Here is a 17728-nt window from a genome sequence, read left to right as displayed (position 1 = left end):
ACTACACATAAATATATCAAATATCAAAATAATAATAATAAGGGGGGGACCCAACACAGACATTTTGTTAAAAACTGAAGTGTAAGCAAAACTTTCTTATCAAACCACAACTACTACTTTAAGTAGTAACTGAGGTAGCAAATAAAATTGTACTGTGTGGTATATTTATGAAATTTAAAAGTAAAACTACATTCAAATAATGACTAAATATATACCCAGTGTTAGAGATAGAGCTGCAAACTGCTGTGGTTTAAAGATAATCCAATGATGCCTTTGTTTTTGCCAGCTGGGAAAATAGAGGGGGGGATGATGGTTTCTATTGTCATCTTTTAAGATAGCAAACAAAAGGAAAGGTTTATTATCCAGAATTCAAAGCATCACAGAAATAGTCCTTCACAGTTAAGGAAGTCTAGTGGGGGTTTTTTAAAGTGAGTTGTCTCCTCCATCTCCTCAATTGCTGCCCTCCACCTGAGTCGCCATACAACATTTTGCCTATAGAACTTCTTGGTTTCAAAAAAATTCTAAAAGCATTATGTCATATGGCACAGGAACTTGTATCCCAAGGAATTTGTAAAACATAAAAAAGAAATCAGAACTAAAGCAGCTTTTTGGATTTTCAGTACCCTCAACATTATTTAATGGAAACAGAAAACCCCCAGAAATAAACAAGGTTTTCATGCAATTGAGTAGCAATATATCCATGGATATTTGGTTAAGTTTTATCACCACTGACCTCTTCAATACTAGATAAGCATACACAGCAAATGTCATTAACTAGACAAAATAGTGTATCCTGAAGCCATTTTTTATTTATATCCCAATCCATCTCATTACATATTATCAATCATCGCCAAAACGTTTTTATTCTGTTCATTGTCACAGATATATTTATCTTGCTCCTCTTTCAATAACTTGTGGTTCTCTCCATTATCATTTTATTTTCATAAGCATTCTAGTTTGGGCTGAGAGAGAGTGACAGATTATTTATTTCCCGCCATTCCTCCAAAAGGATTTTGTTATAAGCAATAAAAAACAAACAAACACAAAAAATCTTAAGAATAATTCAGTACAGATGCAGACTGGGAAAAGATCACAGCTTAAAAGGCTTGTTGGAAGAGGAAGGTCTTTTGGAGGCACTGAAAAGACAACACAGACGGAACATTCCTTCAAGGCGAAGGAATCCCAAAGGGTAGATGCCACAACACTAATGGACTGATTCTAACCTTGTGCAGAACAGACCTCCTTATAAGATGGCACCGGCAAGAGGCCTTTATTTTAGAATGCAGTGATCAACTGAGTATGTTCGGGGTGAATGAAACAACATTTCAGGTATCTGGTGCCAAGATGTGTAGGGCTTTATACACCAAAACCAATACCTTGAACTAACTGGTAGCCAATGCAATTCTTTCGACAGCAGTGTAGCATGTTGGTTATATCCTTGCCATTGCAATTGAGCCATTCCCTGACGGGACCAAATACACAAAGTTGTTCTGTATTTTGCAACATTTATATGTAATTTTCCAACTTCAAGCCCTAAAACTACTGCTTGTTATTAATTTAGTCATATATAATCGCAATTCTGTCCTCATTTCGAGCTATAAATCTAGGGTCTAAGATCTGCACCAGGGTGAATGGTTAACAATGTGATGTAAAAACACTGCTATAGAAACAGTTTGGCCACAGTGACACATGCCTTAGTTATATCCCGTTAGAATTACTGAAACACACTCTACCTGGGGCTGCCTTAGAAAAGTGCTCAGAAACTTCAAGTGGCTCAAAAAACTGCAGCCAGATTGTTAGCCAGGGCTGGCTGTAGGCAGCATCCCAGTCACTCAGTACAACAGCTCCCCTGGCTACTGGTCTGCTTCCAGGAACAATTTAAAGTGCTGGTTATGACACTGACCACTTATAAGTGCCATCTCCAACTCCTCAAAAAATTCCATCCACGGGGTCTCTGGAAAAAATTATATATCACTTGGGAAGACAGGCAAACTAATGTCAGTGTACTGGAAAAAGCAAAGAACACCAGTGTTGAAGCAATGATTCTTCAACATCAACTTTGTTGGACTGCTCATGTTGTTCGGATGCCTGATTATCGCCTTCCAAAGCAACTACAGTCATACCTTGGAAGGCAAACAGAATCCATTCCGGAAGTCAGTTCAACTTCCAAAACGTTCGAAAACCAAAGCGCAGCTTCTGAGTGGCTGAAGGAAGCTCCTGGGTACAACTGCATTCTGTTCTGAACTTAAGAATGGAAAGTGAAATGCTGGAGGACAGCAAAAGAGGTTTAAAGACACTCCCAAGTGTCTTTAAATAAAAATAAATCTTTAAAACTGAAGTATAAGAACAGATAATTGGGTGGGAAACACTGGCCTGTGAGTGCTCCAATTGGAGAACAGCCTCTACCAAAGGCATCATGGACTTTGAAGAAGCACAAATTCAGGACCAAAGGAAGAAAGGAGCTCAGATGAAGGCACCTCTGTCCCCACTGTGGAAGGACATGTGGATCCAGAATTGGCCTCCACAGTCACATGCGGACACACCGTTAAGACTGTGTTCATAGAAGACAATCTTACTCGGCTACAAGTGATCACCAAAGAAAAAGAAGAATACAGCGTAGGCCCAGGCTATTTGAAAGAGCTTATTTCCTCATATGATCCTGCCTGGGCTCTGAGATCTTCCAGGGAGGCCCTTCTCTCAGTCCCACCACTCTCACAGGCACACTTGGTAGGGATGCAGGAGAGGGCCTTCTCGGTGGCTGCTCCTGGACTTTGGAGTTCCCTCCATAGAGAAGTTTGATGGGCTCCCTCCTTGTTGTCTTTCCACTAGCAGGTGAAGACTTTCTTGTTCCAAAAGGCTTTTTGGAACTGACTGCTTTTAATGAAAAGGCTGGTAATTACCGTATGTATATGTTTTAATAGATTAGATAGATAGATGATAGATAGATAGATAGATAGATGATAGATAGATCTAATAGATAGATGATTTTAATTTTATTAATGTTTAAATGTTTGTTAATGATTGTTCCCCTTCCCTCTGTCATAGCTATTCCTATTTTTTTCTGTAAGCCACATTGAGTCCCTGTCAGGGGGAAAAGGCAGGAAATGGGCCTTTGGGCATCCCTTTTGATTTTCAATGACCCTCAGTTTGGCACCACTAACCGGTATCACAAAATGTTTCAGTTTTGCCACAATGTTCCTAGAAAGGGTGGTCTAGCACTATAGCATTCTAAATTATGAAGCAAAAGTAGAGTAGAAGTAGAGTCTAAATCTGATTTATACAGTGGTACCTCGCGTTGGGACGCAGGTGGCGCTGTGGGTTAAAGCCTCAGCACCTAGGACTTGCCGATCGAAAGGTCGGCGGTTCGAATCCCTGCGGCGGGGTGCGCTCCCGCTGCTCGGTCCCAGCGCCTGCCAACCTAGCAGTTCGAAAGCACCTCCGGGTGCAAGTAGATAAATAGGGACCGCTTACCAGCGGGAAGGTAAACGGCGTTTCCGTGTGCGGCTCTGGCTCGCCAGAGCAGCGATGTCACGCTGGCCACGTGACCCGGAAGTGTCTCCGGACAGCGCTGGCCCCTGGCCTCTTAAGTGAGATGGGCGCACAACCCCAGAGTCTGGCAAGACTGGCCCGTACGGGCAGGGGTACCTTTACCTTTACCTTTTTACCTCGCGTTAAGAACTTGATTCGTTCTGGAGGTCTGTTCTTAACCTGAAACTGTTCTTAATCTGAGGTACCACTTTAGCTAATGGGGCCTCCCGCTGCCGCCACGCCCCCGGAGCACGATTTCTGTTCTCATCTTGAAGCAAAGTTCTTAACCCGAGGTACTATTTCTGGGTTAGCGGAGTCTGTAACCTGAAACGTCTGTAACCTGAAGCATCTGCAACCCAAGGTACCACTGTACCTGCTACCTCTGTAAATCCCTTTGTGTTGTGCCTAGATTATACACTCAAGACCATACGTCTATTTATTGATCATTGTTAAGGCTCTTTTTGGACTGAAGACCTGTGTATATATACTTCAAATAAATCAAACAATAAAAAGATTCCAGCTCTGTGCTGAGCAGCTGGGTAACTAGATGATCTCCAATATCTCTTCTGACTATGATTCTTTGATTGGTTCTAATATCTGGGACTCCCAACGCTCTCCCAACTCAATCAAGAGCCCCTCACTGGTTATTTGAAATGACAGCAAATGGAAACTTGGTGTTATTGCTCAATCAAGTATGCTCCAAAAAAGCCATTTTTAAGCTCCATTGTAATATGGAACTATATTTTAGGTGACCAATTTGCTCACTAAAGGTCTGCTGCATTACAGAAAAAGGCCGTCAGAAAAGCTTAAAACTAAAACTCACTAGCTAAGCAGTGGCACTTGGAATAATTTTGGTTTCAAACGTAATTGTTACAGTAGATGTCTTATAACATCAATTTATGATACAGCATTTGCCTATAGCAGCCAAATTCCAGTGTTTTACAATGAATTACTGGAAGCCTACTATAACTGATAAAGAATCAAGCCTTTCATATTTCGATCATTAAGCTATGACCAAGCAAAACCCAATACTTTTACAAGTTTACAAAACTTACAAGTAAAACTGCTTTGAGATGTTGCAGCATGGATGGAATTTCAATCTTCTCTCATCCGCTTTTGCACAATTGCATATGAAAACCAATACCATGAGTAATCTAATTTGCAGAATATATCTCATGTTTTATAAGTGAAGGAGTTATACACAAAAGTGCCCTTTTGCGGTAAAGGGTAAAGGGACCCCTGACCATTAGGTCCAGTCGTGGACGACTCTGGGGTTGTGGTGCTCATCTTGCTTTACTGGCCGAGGAAGCTGATGTACAGCTTCCGGGTCATGTGGCCAGCATGACTAAGCCACTTCTGGCGAACCAGTGACTATGTTTGCATGTCACTGTAAACCATAGTTAGTGCCAAGATGGCTCCTGCTTTGCTCCTCCCCTAACAGACCACAATTCCTAACTTAGTATTACAGTACATCTGAAATGAAGATCATGGTTTCTTTCCTTCTAAACAAACCATTATGCGAAGCCAGGGGTTGTTCTGGGGTTTTCAACTGTGGTTTCAGTGCAACAAACCACAATTCCCAGGTTGGATGTAATGCTTATTGCTCTATCTTGTGCTCTTGTCCACCTTGTATGTAAATGTCTCCTCATGCAATCATCTCTGATTTGCAGACAGTTGGGTCAAGGACAATGCCTGTAGAAACACATGAAAAGTCAAACGGATTAAACCCTGCCCTTTCAGACAGTTTCGCTGTGCACCAATGTGGCTGGAATTCAGCACACACTAACCTAAAACCATGGCTATCATACACTGAGATTGTCATAAGACAATCCATAAGGAGATGTTCTTTTCTCACCTGGAGGAGGGCAGTTATCAACTGGGGAGGAAACTCCATACTCATGGTCTATTCAGTTTTTAAGCCCCATGTTTGAAATGAATGGATGAATGAATGAATGAAGACAGTGGCTTTATCATCTGGCATTACTAAACTTATTTTAACTTGGCTTACATATGTTGCTAGTCCTTTGCATTTGCAAGTTTCTGCAACTGTGCTAAGGTTCCACCAAATTTCACAAATGATTTGCATGTATAAATAGATTTAGGTGTCCACAGGACTAATGGCAGGAAGGGAGAAATCAGCATTAAGTTTCTTATTGAGCTGCTTTCTTCTATTCAGTGTTCAGCAAGTCAGATATTCTTAGTGTCAAGTTTGCAAGAATTACATCAAGGTTGTAGAATCAGTTCTGTAAGAGTCAGATCCCAAAAACCTCCTCAGAGATATTCCTTCATATTTTTTAAAATAAAGACAATGGTAAAACAAGATACTGATCCTCAGCATGGAATTTTCTAAGGTCAGTGCTTGGAATGAGAAATGTGAAAAGGGGCCCAAGTAAATTGATGGGGGAAGTGTTGGTTTTCATAAAGGATAGAAATAGCATAGCTTAAAGAAGATCTAATGTTTGCAAAGTCACTTGCAAAAATTAATATATGGAGCAAATACAGTCTTGTATATTTAATAAGACGGACATTTTCAGTCCAGAAAGTGATCAAAGTCTGGATTTCTCCCCAGAACTCAAATATAAGTTTAGCAGATACAGTAAATTACCTTGCAATCATTTTGCCTTAAAAGAAATAGAGCCCCAGGCATCCAAAATTACTTCAAATAGGGTCTGCTGCCAACACTGGAAGGAAGGAGTGTGAACCAAAACACTCATCACATTGGAACTCATGATGAAGACAGAAAAAACATTAAGATGCTTCTATATCTCAAATGCTGCTTCACTCATTCCGCACTGTACACTTGTATAGTGATTTTTTTCTCACTGAATTCTGGAACTACTTAATATACTAGATCGGGTCAGCAAACTATGGTCCCCGGGCTGGATCAGGCCCAGCAGGGTTCTAAATCTGGCGTCCGGCAATTGCCCAGGTGCTACAGAGGAGTGAGCAGCGGGGGGTGCAATCGTTTTGGCTCAGGCGGCTCCATGTGGTATGCAGCCTCACTGCGGAGTCAGGAATTACTCAGGGCGGGGAGGGCCTTTCCTGGGAGGGGCTGCACGCAGGTGGGCGCCAGAGACCCCAAGTCCCTTTCCGTCACAGGAAACATTGCAGGCACCGCCGCTCTAGCTGTTGCCGTCTCAGGAGGCGGAGATGGGCTTCTCAGGTTGGGATCCCTCAGCTGGGAAGGGAGGCTTTACGCTGCCTATCAGAGCAGCCCCAATCGCATTCCTACTTGTGTGCAAGCAGGAGGGGGTGGGGATCTCTCTACTGGGGCTTTTTTAAAAGCACCTTCCCATGTATGCCTCAAGCTTCACCTGGCCGCTCTCTCACCCTCATCTACTTTTTGCAGAAGGAGCTGTGCAGTCCCATGTTGCAGCAGCTTTAAAGAAGTCCTAGTTTTTTCCTTCCTTTTTCTGAGTGTGTAAAGGTCAGGGGTGGATATGGTCAAAGGGGTCTCTGGGGGACTTGGGAGTCTGCCTCCCTTTTTGCAAGAAGGCACCTGTGTTGGTGGTGGCTCAGGGCTTACCCAGCGCCAAAGTCCAGTCACACACACCTGGTGCCGCTTCTCCGGAGCCGCCACCTCTCCTTAGCCTCAGCCGTTCATTCCCCTCCCCCCCAAAATATAGTCCGGCCCCCTGCTGAAAACGTTTGCTGACTCCTGCATTAGACATATATCAGGCCACAACTGGTCATAAACCTATTGACTAAAGTTAATTATACTGCAGTCTATTTCCCTCTCCATTTTCCTTTTACAAGCAGTTAGGCCAAGAGTTGTCAACTACCCCAGACCACCAAGCGGGTAAGTGGGTGGGGATTTGAACACATATATCTCTGGTCCAAGTCCAAAATTCTGTCTCCCCAACACCACAAGAGACTTCCCAGCTCCAAGTTCACATCCTTAGAGCTCAATCCTGTGCATGCTAACTTTGAAGTGACCTCTATTGCATTCAATGACACTTATTTCCAAGCATGAATGCATAGGACCAGTCTATCAGGTATTATATTCTTACACAAAACAGCTCTCAGAGTCACATCAAAGCAATTACCATACTTTTCCGTGTATAAGACTATGTTTTATTCTTTAAAAATCATGCTAAAAAGTGGGGGTTGTCTTATACATGGATGGTGCATAGGGTGGACGTTTGATTGGTTGCTGCCATGGCTGTCAGCGGCTATTGTGTGTGTTATTGGTTGCTGCGTCAGCGACAGACAGGAGGCAGATTTAGCAACGTGTGCGGGTGAGCGATTTTCGGCAATCCCCCCTTAAAAAAGCTCAACAACCCTGGGTAATCCCCCTCAAAAAAAGCTCAACAACTCTGGGCAATCCTCTACAAAAAGTTCAACAACTCTGTGCCATCTCCCCCCATTTTCTTAAATTTGAGTGCCCCCAAATAGGGGCGTCTTATACATGGGGTGCCTGATAGACGGAAAAGTATGGTAGTTAGTTCTTGCCACTCTTAAGCCATCCTCTGTTTATACAAGCAAGGTGAATACAACAAGGCTCAATGGTAGTATTTCTCTTTCTCCCCACCTCTAAATTCTTTCAATGCATGTTGAAGTGAGAGCTCCAAATTCTATGGTAAGAACAAATGAACATACTCAAGATTAGTCTTGAATTTCTACTACTCACTCATCAGCAGCACAAAAAGTAAAGTGTAAAAAAGTGTTAAAAAAATCTTCATAAGCATATGATAGGAAGGGGGGAAGGAGGGGAGACTGGGGATCAGAAATAAAAGTGGAATGGGGGGGGTCCTTTATCTGGAATTCTGCACCTATTGGCCAACTACAGCATTACTGCAAGACCCCATCAGCTCAATAACAATCAACTATCTTTCAAAATACTGTTTACCAGAGGTGAACACCTTGTATACAATACAAGCATTCAAACTGGGACTTGAAAAACAGATAACAATAGGAGTCTTGGAATAATGAACCACAACGCTTACAAGACAACATGGCAGAGATCTAGTTAACACCTGCAACAGAAGAGATCAAAGCTAAACTGGCTGCTCATAACAATTTCTGATGTCCAACTTCTCCTAGTACCTGCATTGCTGAAGTTGTTTATCTTGAACAGCTAGCAGGGTGCAGCATGCACATTTAAACAAATGAGTGTATGAAAGATCTTTTCCCAATACGTGGGGTATGATAGCTGGCATCAGATTAATTAGGACAGCTAAATCTACATTGTAAAAGCCTCCCACTAATCCAACAGCTTCTCGATTAACATTTTGCCCTCCTGCTTATTAACTGTTTCCAGTATCACTGGCTATTTTAAAACAGCATGTGCTGTTTCAGGCACACAAATGGGGGAGGGGGGTTTAGGTGGTCACTGACCATTAAATTAAGAAGCATGCTGAAGAAAAGCTGGAAGGTTTAAAGAGTAACAGCAAAGAAAGGTTGCAGTATGCCTGTAAGCACCATAGTCAACTGGTAATGGGGACCTGATGACCCCGCCTGAGCGCACGCACACACACCCATCCCAGCTGTTACCTGCCACACAGATTGTTTTCACATTTTGCTCCTATGTACCCATTTAACAGCTGCACAAACACCCCACAAGCACATGAAAAAGAAAAAGGTTGCTGTAAGTAGCACAGGGCTTTGAAATGTCACTGTCACACAAGGGTGTCACCACCAGCCCTCAGTCCGGTCTCCATGCAGCTCCCTAGTTCTGCCCCCCTAATTCATGTCACAGCTCCACCTCCTTGTTCCTCCACGCATCCTCGCAGTGGACCACCTTGGACTCCCCAGAGGCAGGCAGTCTTTTCCCTCCACCCAGCCCATTCCTCGGCCCCCTCGCAGCTCCCTTGCCTGAGAGCGAAAGGACACCAGAGACCTCCCACCCCCGCATCTCTTTGCTTCGTGGCTTCGACAGATCAGCCCCAGCCAGGATCCCCCACCCTGAGCCATGGGGAAACTGCAGTTCTGTGGGGCGAGGGCCCGCCTGCCCTTCCGCCCCACCGCTATGGGGGGGGGGCCTGGCAGCTGCTGCTGCTGCTGCCGCCGCCCCCCCTTCCCCGCTGCCCCACAGCGCAGGCCGAGGGCCGCCCTTCCGCCCCCATCGCCACAGGATCCTGCAGCTCCTCACGAACGATTGTTGTGATTAATCCCGGCTTACTATTCCCATTCCCTCAAATGCCCCTCGGCAAAAAACGGAGCGAGGATGCGGCGAGTCCGCCCCCCCCCGGAGCCCCCTCGGCCCCTCACCCTTCACGATGCGCTCCGTCGTGGACAGTTTGCCGCTCTGGGCGCGCCCGGACATGGTCCCGCCTGCCCCGTCGCGGCTCCCGGGACCTTCGTGCCTCCCCGCGGGAGGGGCCGGGACTCCGGCGGCGGCGGCGGCAACGGCAGCGGCTGAGCAGGCCCAGGCGGGCGGGCGGGCGGGCGGGCGGAGGGAGGCGCGGACGGGGGAATCCTCTCAGTGCCGCGGCGGCGGCGGCGGCGGCTGTCTCCACCCGAGCCCCCCGAAGCTGCCCCTACCACGCATGCGCGCTCGCTCTCCCCCGCCCCTTCTACGGCACACAAGGCGCAAGCTGTCAAGGCCGCCGTCTCTCGGCGTCTGGCGCGCAGGCGCAGGCGACCCCCTCGCTCCTTCTGCTCGCTCTCTCGCCCGCCCCCGCCAGCGCGCACCCAGCGCCGTTACGCATGCGCCCAGCCCCCCCGGCCAGGCCCCGCCTGGGCCCGCCGCCCCCGTTCCGATTGGCCTCGCTCGCGCCTGCGCGGCGGCCGGAGCGGGTTCCTTGGGTCACGTGACGAAGCTGCGGCCCCGGGTTTCCCCTCCCTCCGGCCGCCATTTTGAAGGGAAGCAGGGTTGCTAGGAGACGCGCCGCTGGAGCCGCGAGGAAAGCCGGGCGCCGCGCTCCAGGCTCCTGCTCGCCGCCCGAGGTGTGTCTGCGAGAAACCCCGAGCTTTGCTCCGAGGACGGAGACCTGCGCGTGGAACTCGGTGGGGAGCTGCAAATGGTTGTTCTACTTTGGTTCAAGGCTGCTGAGGATGCTGGCAATCCTGTTTGATAGAGGCTCGGGGAGAGAGTTTCTGTATTACATATAGATATATAATTGCACATATAAAGAAGCATGGGAGCCGACTCCTAGGGGTCTTCAGTCCCGCCATAAAATATTTGAGGGTGCTGAGCCCCCCTTGATGTGTGTGCACCGCGTCATGTGGTCGATTATGTGGGGCAGGAGTTACCTCCCCCCCCCCCATATTTTATTCAAGTTGATGCCCCTGTAAAGAAGCATGTTTAGTTTACAAATTACTGGTTTCTTGTGCTTTATTCATTGAATAGGCTGATGCAGCCATGGATGTGAGGTACACCATCCAGATCAGATTGAACCTGACTGCTACTGGTGGAGAGTGCTTCCGTATACATAACACAAATGCACCAAATTGAGAATCAAATGCTGAGAAAACAGGATCTAGTCCACAAATGGGTGCCTGAATAAGTCTACTAAGCTGCGAAGTGGGCTGCAGTCCACCAAAGCTTATGCCACAATAAATTCAAGTCTTTAAAGTGCCATGAGACTTCATTTCTTTTGCTGCCACAGACTTAACGCTGCTGCCCCATGAAGATGCCTTTTGGGTTTGTGCTGTAACAGACTTAACAGGGCTACCCATCTGGAAAATGGCTTTCCACTTATCTGCTCCTGCTGACCTGTATCAGTGGTAATTCCTTGTAACCTCACAGAGGGGGCATCTCCCCAAATGGGCTCTGGCTTAGCAAAAGCTTACACCAGCAATATTACACTGTGAGCTGTCACAGACTGCTGCCATTTTCCCTACAGCAGACTAACAAGACTATCCTGTTCCCCTCTGGCATGGGCCACATTGGAGGAAAAAACCCAGTATCGGTTTCATTTAACAAAATTCATTTTGTTGTTGCAGGGGGGAAACCTTCAGCTTTCTATGTGCCTTATTCTGAAATTATGTTCTTGCCTGATAGGAATAGTTTATTCAAACTCCTCTTCTACCTTTTCCTTCCATTTCCGATCTGTTGTGTTTTTTGGCTTTTTAGCTTGTCAGCCTTAGGACGCAGCCTCTCTCTAAATAAAGAAATGTGAGCTGCTCTGGGAATCATAATATCTGTATGAAAAGTGAGATGGCAGATAAATTAATAAATGTAGTGGTTCAGAGCGGTAGTCTCGTAATCTGGGGAACCGGGTTCGCGTCTCCGCTCCTCCACCTGCAGCTGCTGGGTGACCTTGGGCCAGTCACACTTCCTTGAAGTCTCTCAGCCCCGCTCACCTCACAGAGTGTTTGTTGTGGGGGAGGAAGGAAAGGAGAATGTCAGCCGCTTTGAGACTTCTTTGGGTAGTGATAAAGCGGGATATCAAATCCAAACTCTTCTTCTTCTTCTAATAGTCATGCTGTCCTGGGCTTGATCCCTTCCCCATTCTTTTTTGTTGTGCACACACTACATTTAAAACACATTCAAATAACATTCCCTCAAATAATTCTGGGTACTGTAGTTTGTTAATGTTGCTGGGAATTGTAAGAGTAGGTTTAAAATGTATAGTGTGTACACAGCCTTATTCTCGCTCCTTTGTTTGCCTTTGAAATAAGCCCTTTAAAAATAATTAGATTTAAACCTGAAGATAGCAGTCTCCACACTTAGTTCCCAAGGAATTATATATTGGGATGGAAAGTATGGAGTGACAGACATTTTATTTCTAACGCACATGCTTGTATGTGGTACTATGGGCCCATGTAGTGCATTTCATATATTGCAGCTAGCAAGGTTCATTCTGAGTTTTTGGCAACATCCCCAGGTAGGGCTGGAAAGGACTCCTGCCTGAATTCCTGGAAAGCCACTGCCAGTTAATGTAGACATTGCTGAGATGAATCAATACCTGGCTCCGAAATGTTCCTCCAAAACATCCCAGGTGATCTCAAGGTGTTGTGTGCCTCCAACTCCAATCAGCACCAGAGTAGCATGGCATAGGGTGGTGGTGTTTAGTCGTGTCTGACTCTTCGTGACCCCCTGGACCAGAGCACGCCAGGCACTCCAGGCTTCCACTGCCTCCTGCAGTTTGGTCAAACTCATGTTTGTAGCTTCGAGAACACTGTCCAGCCATCTTGTCCTTTGCCGTCCCCTTCTCCTTGTACCCTCAATCCTTCCCAACATCAAGGTCTTTTCCAGGGAGTCTTCTCTTCTCATGAGGTGGCCAAAGTATTGGAGCCTTGGGCTTCAGGATCTGTCCTTCCAGTGACCACTCAGGGCTGATTTCCTTCAGAATGGATAGGTTTGATCTTCTTGCATTGGACTCTCCTCCAGCACCATAATTCAAAAGCATCAGTTCTTCAACAATCAGCCTTCTTTATGGTCCAGCTCTCACTTCCATACATCACTACTGGGAAAACCATAGCTTTAACTATACAGACCTTTGTCGGCAAGGTGATGTCTCTGCTTTTTAAGATGCTGTCTAGGTTTGTCATCGCTTTTCTTTCAAGAAGCAGGCGTCTTTTAATTTCGTGGCTGCTGTCACCATCTGCAGTGATCATGGAGCCCAAGAAAGTAAAATCTCTCACTGCTTCAATTTCTTCTCCGTCTATTTGCCAGGAGGTGATAGGACCTTTGTTTTTTTGATGTTGAGCTTCAGACCATATTTTGCGCTCTCCTCTTTCACCCTCATTAAAAGGTTCTTTAATCCCTCCTCACTTTCTGCCATCAAGGTTGTGTCATCTGCATATCTGAGGTTGTTGATATTTCTTCCAGCAATCTTAATTCCGGCTTGGGATTCATCCAGTCCAGCCTTTCGCATGATGGATTCTGCATATAAGTTAAATAAGCAGGGAGACAATATACACCTTGTTGTACTCCTGTCACAATTTTGAACCAATCAGTTGTTCCATATCAAGTTCTAACTGTAGCTTCTTGTCCCACATAGAGATTTCTCAGAAGACAGATGAGGTGATCAGGCACTCCCATTTCTTTAAGAACTTGCCATAGTTTGTTGTGGTCGACACAGTCAAAGGCTTTTGCGTAGTCAATGAAGCAGAAGTAGGTGTCTTTCTGGAACTCTCTAGCTTTCTCCATAATCCAGCGCATGTTTGCAATTTGGTCTCTGGTTCCTCCGCCTCTTCTAAATCCAGCTTGCACTTCTGGGAGTTCTCAGTCCACATACTGCTTGAGCCTTCCTTGTAGAATTTTAAGCATAACCTTGCTAGCGTGTGAAATGAGTGCAATTGTGCGGTAGTTAGAGCATTCTTTGGCACTGCTCTTCTTTGTGATTGGGATGTAGACTGATCTTCTCCAATCCTCTGGCCACTGTTGAGTTTTCCAAACTTGCTGGCATATTGAGTGTAGCACCTTAACAGCATCATCTTTTAAAATTTTAAATAGTCCAGCTGGAATACCATCACTTCCACTGGCCTTGTTATTAGCAGTGCTTTCTAAGGCCCATTTGACCTCACTCTCCAGGAGTGATGGGAGTCCTCTTTATTTAGACAATTTCTGTTCTGCTTAATCTATAAAAGTGGTATACAGCAAACTGAAAGCAACAACAAATGTTACAACTATACACAACTATTAATACAAATTAATAAGTAATAAATGCTGATATAAATTCCTTCTTCTGACGTATTTCCCTTTTCCATATTACCCATCCAGCCTGGCTTCAACCCAGGGCCCAAACAAATTCACAGATATCTCCCTCTCTCTCTCTCTCTCTCTCTCTCTCTCTCTCTCTCTCACACACACACACACACACACACACACACATCCCGCCCTGAAATCTCACAACAAACTGGTTTCCTGGAACTACTGATACCACTCTAGTCTTTCACTCTCTGAGGTGGAAGCAAGAGCATGTTTAGACCAGGCCCCATGTCCATTGTAAGAACAGGGGCAATACTAGTACAAAAGAGCATTCCTCTTACTATCTGAAATGCTGGACAGTATTTGCTGGTTCCACTATATTGATGTAGCAGTTACCTGAAAATCTGGAAGCATCCTTAGAACAAGCAATTGGTATTCAATCTAATACTCTACCATATAAAAAACATGACACAAGTGTGCACATAAACAGCAATTCATTCTCTAAGGACATGGATTTTAAGACACAGCCATTGCTGCCATCTTTTGTTTAAACCATAGTACTACAACAAAAGCCAATTTCCTTATGGGCAGTAAATAGCTAATAATAAAGGCTGCAGAAATGGACTATTAAAGTTCTACCACTTTGTACACTCAGGTAATGCAAGACTGCTTGCTTCAGCACACTGGTTCCCTGTCAGTTTCTGAGCTCAGTACAAAGCACTGGTGGTTAGGAACATTGAAAGCTGACTTACACTAGGTCTTATAAAGTAGTCCATCTAGCCTAGTATTGTCTACACTGATTGGCAGTGACTCTACAGGGCCTGAGGCAAGGGTAGTAATGCGTGGAACAATCTATTTCCGTCGCCAATGGAGGCAAAGGCTGGGAAAAGACTCAATATGGAGTCCAAATGGCCGAAATATTGGGAAATTCTGGAACAAGAAGGGGATAAATTGAAATTGCAGAGTTTTGAGAAATTAAAAGATAAAGTGAGAGACTGGCTTCATTATTATCAAATAATGGAGGCTTACAAGTTGGACAGGAAAATTGGCTTCCAGGTGGAAAAATCAAAATTGGAAACAGAATTGTTAGAACCAAAACTAAGAATTTGTCAAAAATGTATAACTTGCTGTTGAAATGGAATACACAGGATGAAACGGTTAAATCAGCTATGATCAAGTGGGCACAAGATATTGGTCATAACATTATGTTTGCTGACTGGGAACAGGCTTTCTGGGAAATGATATATAATGAAATGAAAAAGGTATTTAAATATACCTTCCTGAAGAAACCAGAGGCCTTTCTCCTGGGTATGGTCGGCCAATTGGTGCCAAAGAAGGACAGAACTTTCTTTATGTATGCTACAACAGCAGCAAGAATACTCATCGCAAAGTATTGGAAGACACAAAATCTACCCACCTTGGAAGAATGGCAGATGAAGATGATTGACTATATGGGACTGGCAGAAATGACTGGCAGAATCCGAGACCAGGGAAGAGAGACAGCGGAAGAAGATTGGAAGAAATTTAAGGACTATCTTAGGAAACATTGCAAAATTAATGAATGTTCGAACGATGTTGGTTTAGAAATTAAGTGGTTTCCAGCTGTAATGATTAAGTAAAAAGAAAAGAAAGGCTAAAAATTAAATGAAAATCAAGGGAGAGGATTTGCTGAACTAAATAATTAGAAATTGGAATACAGAAAGGGGAGGTATGAGGAGGTCGGGGAAGTAAGTTATAAGAAAAAAAGGGATTGAAATTATACTTGTTTTTGTTTGTGTTTTGTTTGTATTATTGTTTTTTCTTTTATATAACTTTTGAAACTTCAATAAATATCTTTAAAACAACAACAAACAATCTATTTCCAGTTAATTGCAGTTCTGAATGTGCTCATATTTTTTTTAAAAAAATATTTTTATTAAGATTTTCAAAAGTTTTATAAAAACAAAACAAACATTAATAAAAAACAGACAAAGAAAACAAGACAAAAGAAAAAAAACAAGTATAATTTCATTCCCTTTTTTTCTTATAACTTACTTTCCCGACTTCCCCATACCTCCCCTCTCTGTATTCCAATTTCTATTTTATTAATTCAGCAAATCCTTTCCCTTAATTTTGTTTAGTTTTTAACCCTTCTTTTCTTACTACTTATCCAATCCGGCTGGAAACCACATAGTTTCTAAACCAACGTCATTCTCATAAGTCCATTCAGCCCTATTTCCCCATTAATATGCAGTGTTTTTTAAAAATCCATACCCAAAAATGCATTTGTGAACTTATTTTATCTCAAAACATGCATTTTGACACATTCTTTGAGCTGAAAACTGCATTGCAAGATTTAGAGAAGTAAGAAATCTGAAAGATAACTATGTTTTGGCCTACACATTAGGAGGCACAGGTCAAAGTTTTTCCTGCATTGCTGTGGGTTGGACTAGATGACCCTTGGGATCCCTTCCAACTCGAAGATTATATGATTCTATGAAAATCAGTTAATACTAGAATTTACAAAGACTGAATTCCTTAAGCCCCTCTAGGTAAAGGTCTTTGTTATCGGACCATTTTGACTGGAGTTTTGAAGTGTTGAGCCTGGTACATGTGATATACATGGCATCAGCTATGGTCCCTTCCACAATTCAGTACTGTAGTTGGATAATACTCCCAGCAGCAATCTGCATGCCCGCCACGGTCACCATCTCCTACCTTCTGAAGCAAGTAGCAGCAGGGGAGACAGCTTTTTCCATTTGATGTCCTACTTTTGGAATACCCTCCCCAAAGAGGCTCACCTCCTCTTCAGTGCCATTCAGACACCTTTTTATTCTCCCAGACTTTCAAGATCTTATTTTGCCCTTTAAAACCACTGTAACATTTTCTGCTCTTCCTGGCTGTGTTCTGCCATTTTATTAAATGATTTTATTTTATTATTAGCCTTCCTGAGAATGTTTGTGCCAAAAATAAATAAATGTGAAATTAAAGAAACCCTTCAGGGAACTTGTTCATCACCAAATGCAACTTTCTAAATCTATTCTCTCAAGTGGGTATCTACAGGAATATTTTTCTCATTGTTCAGTAACAAAGCTGGGAAAATATTTTACATTTACAGGGACCAGAATCATCATTTTTAAGTGTCTAGGTAACAAAGCACCAATGACTTTCTTCCAGGCTTTTCCTCTGAGTAGATGTTTCGAAGCTGTGGCTGGGTGGTGACGTGGGAGCCGGTTGAAGCTAAATCCTTCGAAGACAGAGGTCCTCTGGCTGGGACGGGACGATATGGGATTGAGGGGGCAACTCCCATCTCTTGCTGGGACGCAATTAGTGTCAGCACCGTCCGTTAAGAGTTTGGGTGTAATCTTCGACACCCCCCTTTCCATGGAGGCGCAGATTGCAGCTATAACAAAGGTGGCATTTTTCCATCTCCGCCAAGCTAAGCAGTTGGAGAGCCAGTGTGGTGTAGTGGTTAAGAGCGGTAGTCTCGTAATCTGGGGAACCGGGTTCGCGTCTCTGCTCCTCCACCTGCAGCTGCCGGGTGCCCTTGTGCTAGTCGGTTGTACTGTTTTATTGTTGTTAGCCGCCCTGAGCCCGGCTTCGGCTGGGGAGGGCGGGATATAAATAATTTTTTTTATTATTATTATTATCTGGGGGGATGGGACACACTTCACAATATCA

At 44.3% G+C, this 17728-nt stretch overlaps 1 protein-coding gene across 4 annotated transcripts in view; it reads right to left on the bottom strand.

Annotated features, from left to right (window-relative positions):
* The window catches only part of PPP3CC (protein phosphatase 3 catalytic subunit gamma), a 78039-nt gene extending 67924 nt beyond the window's left edge, over positions 1–10115 (bottom strand). For 3 of the 4 annotated variants that reach the window (XM_083713620.1, XM_083713622.1, XM_083713623.1), the window contains exon 1: positions 9739–10021. In XM_083713620.1, the coding sequence (XP_083569746.1) occupies positions 9739–9793 (55 nt within the window). In that variant the 5' untranslated portion in view covers positions 9794–10021. Of the gene's footprint in view, positions 1–9738 lie in introns of all 4 variants that reach the window. The other variant, XM_083713621.1, reaches the window with a different exon arrangement.
* Between the last annotated feature and the right edge of the window lie 7613 nt (positions 10116–17728).

Source organism: Podarcis gaigeae (assembly GCF_964106915.1).
Source record: "Podarcis gaigeae genome assembly, chromosome: 15".
NCBI classification, from domain to species: domain Eukaryota; kingdom Metazoa; phylum Chordata; class Lepidosauria; order Squamata; family Lacertidae; genus Podarcis; species Podarcis gaigeae.
This window is presented reverse-complemented; position numbering and strand designations above follow the sequence as displayed.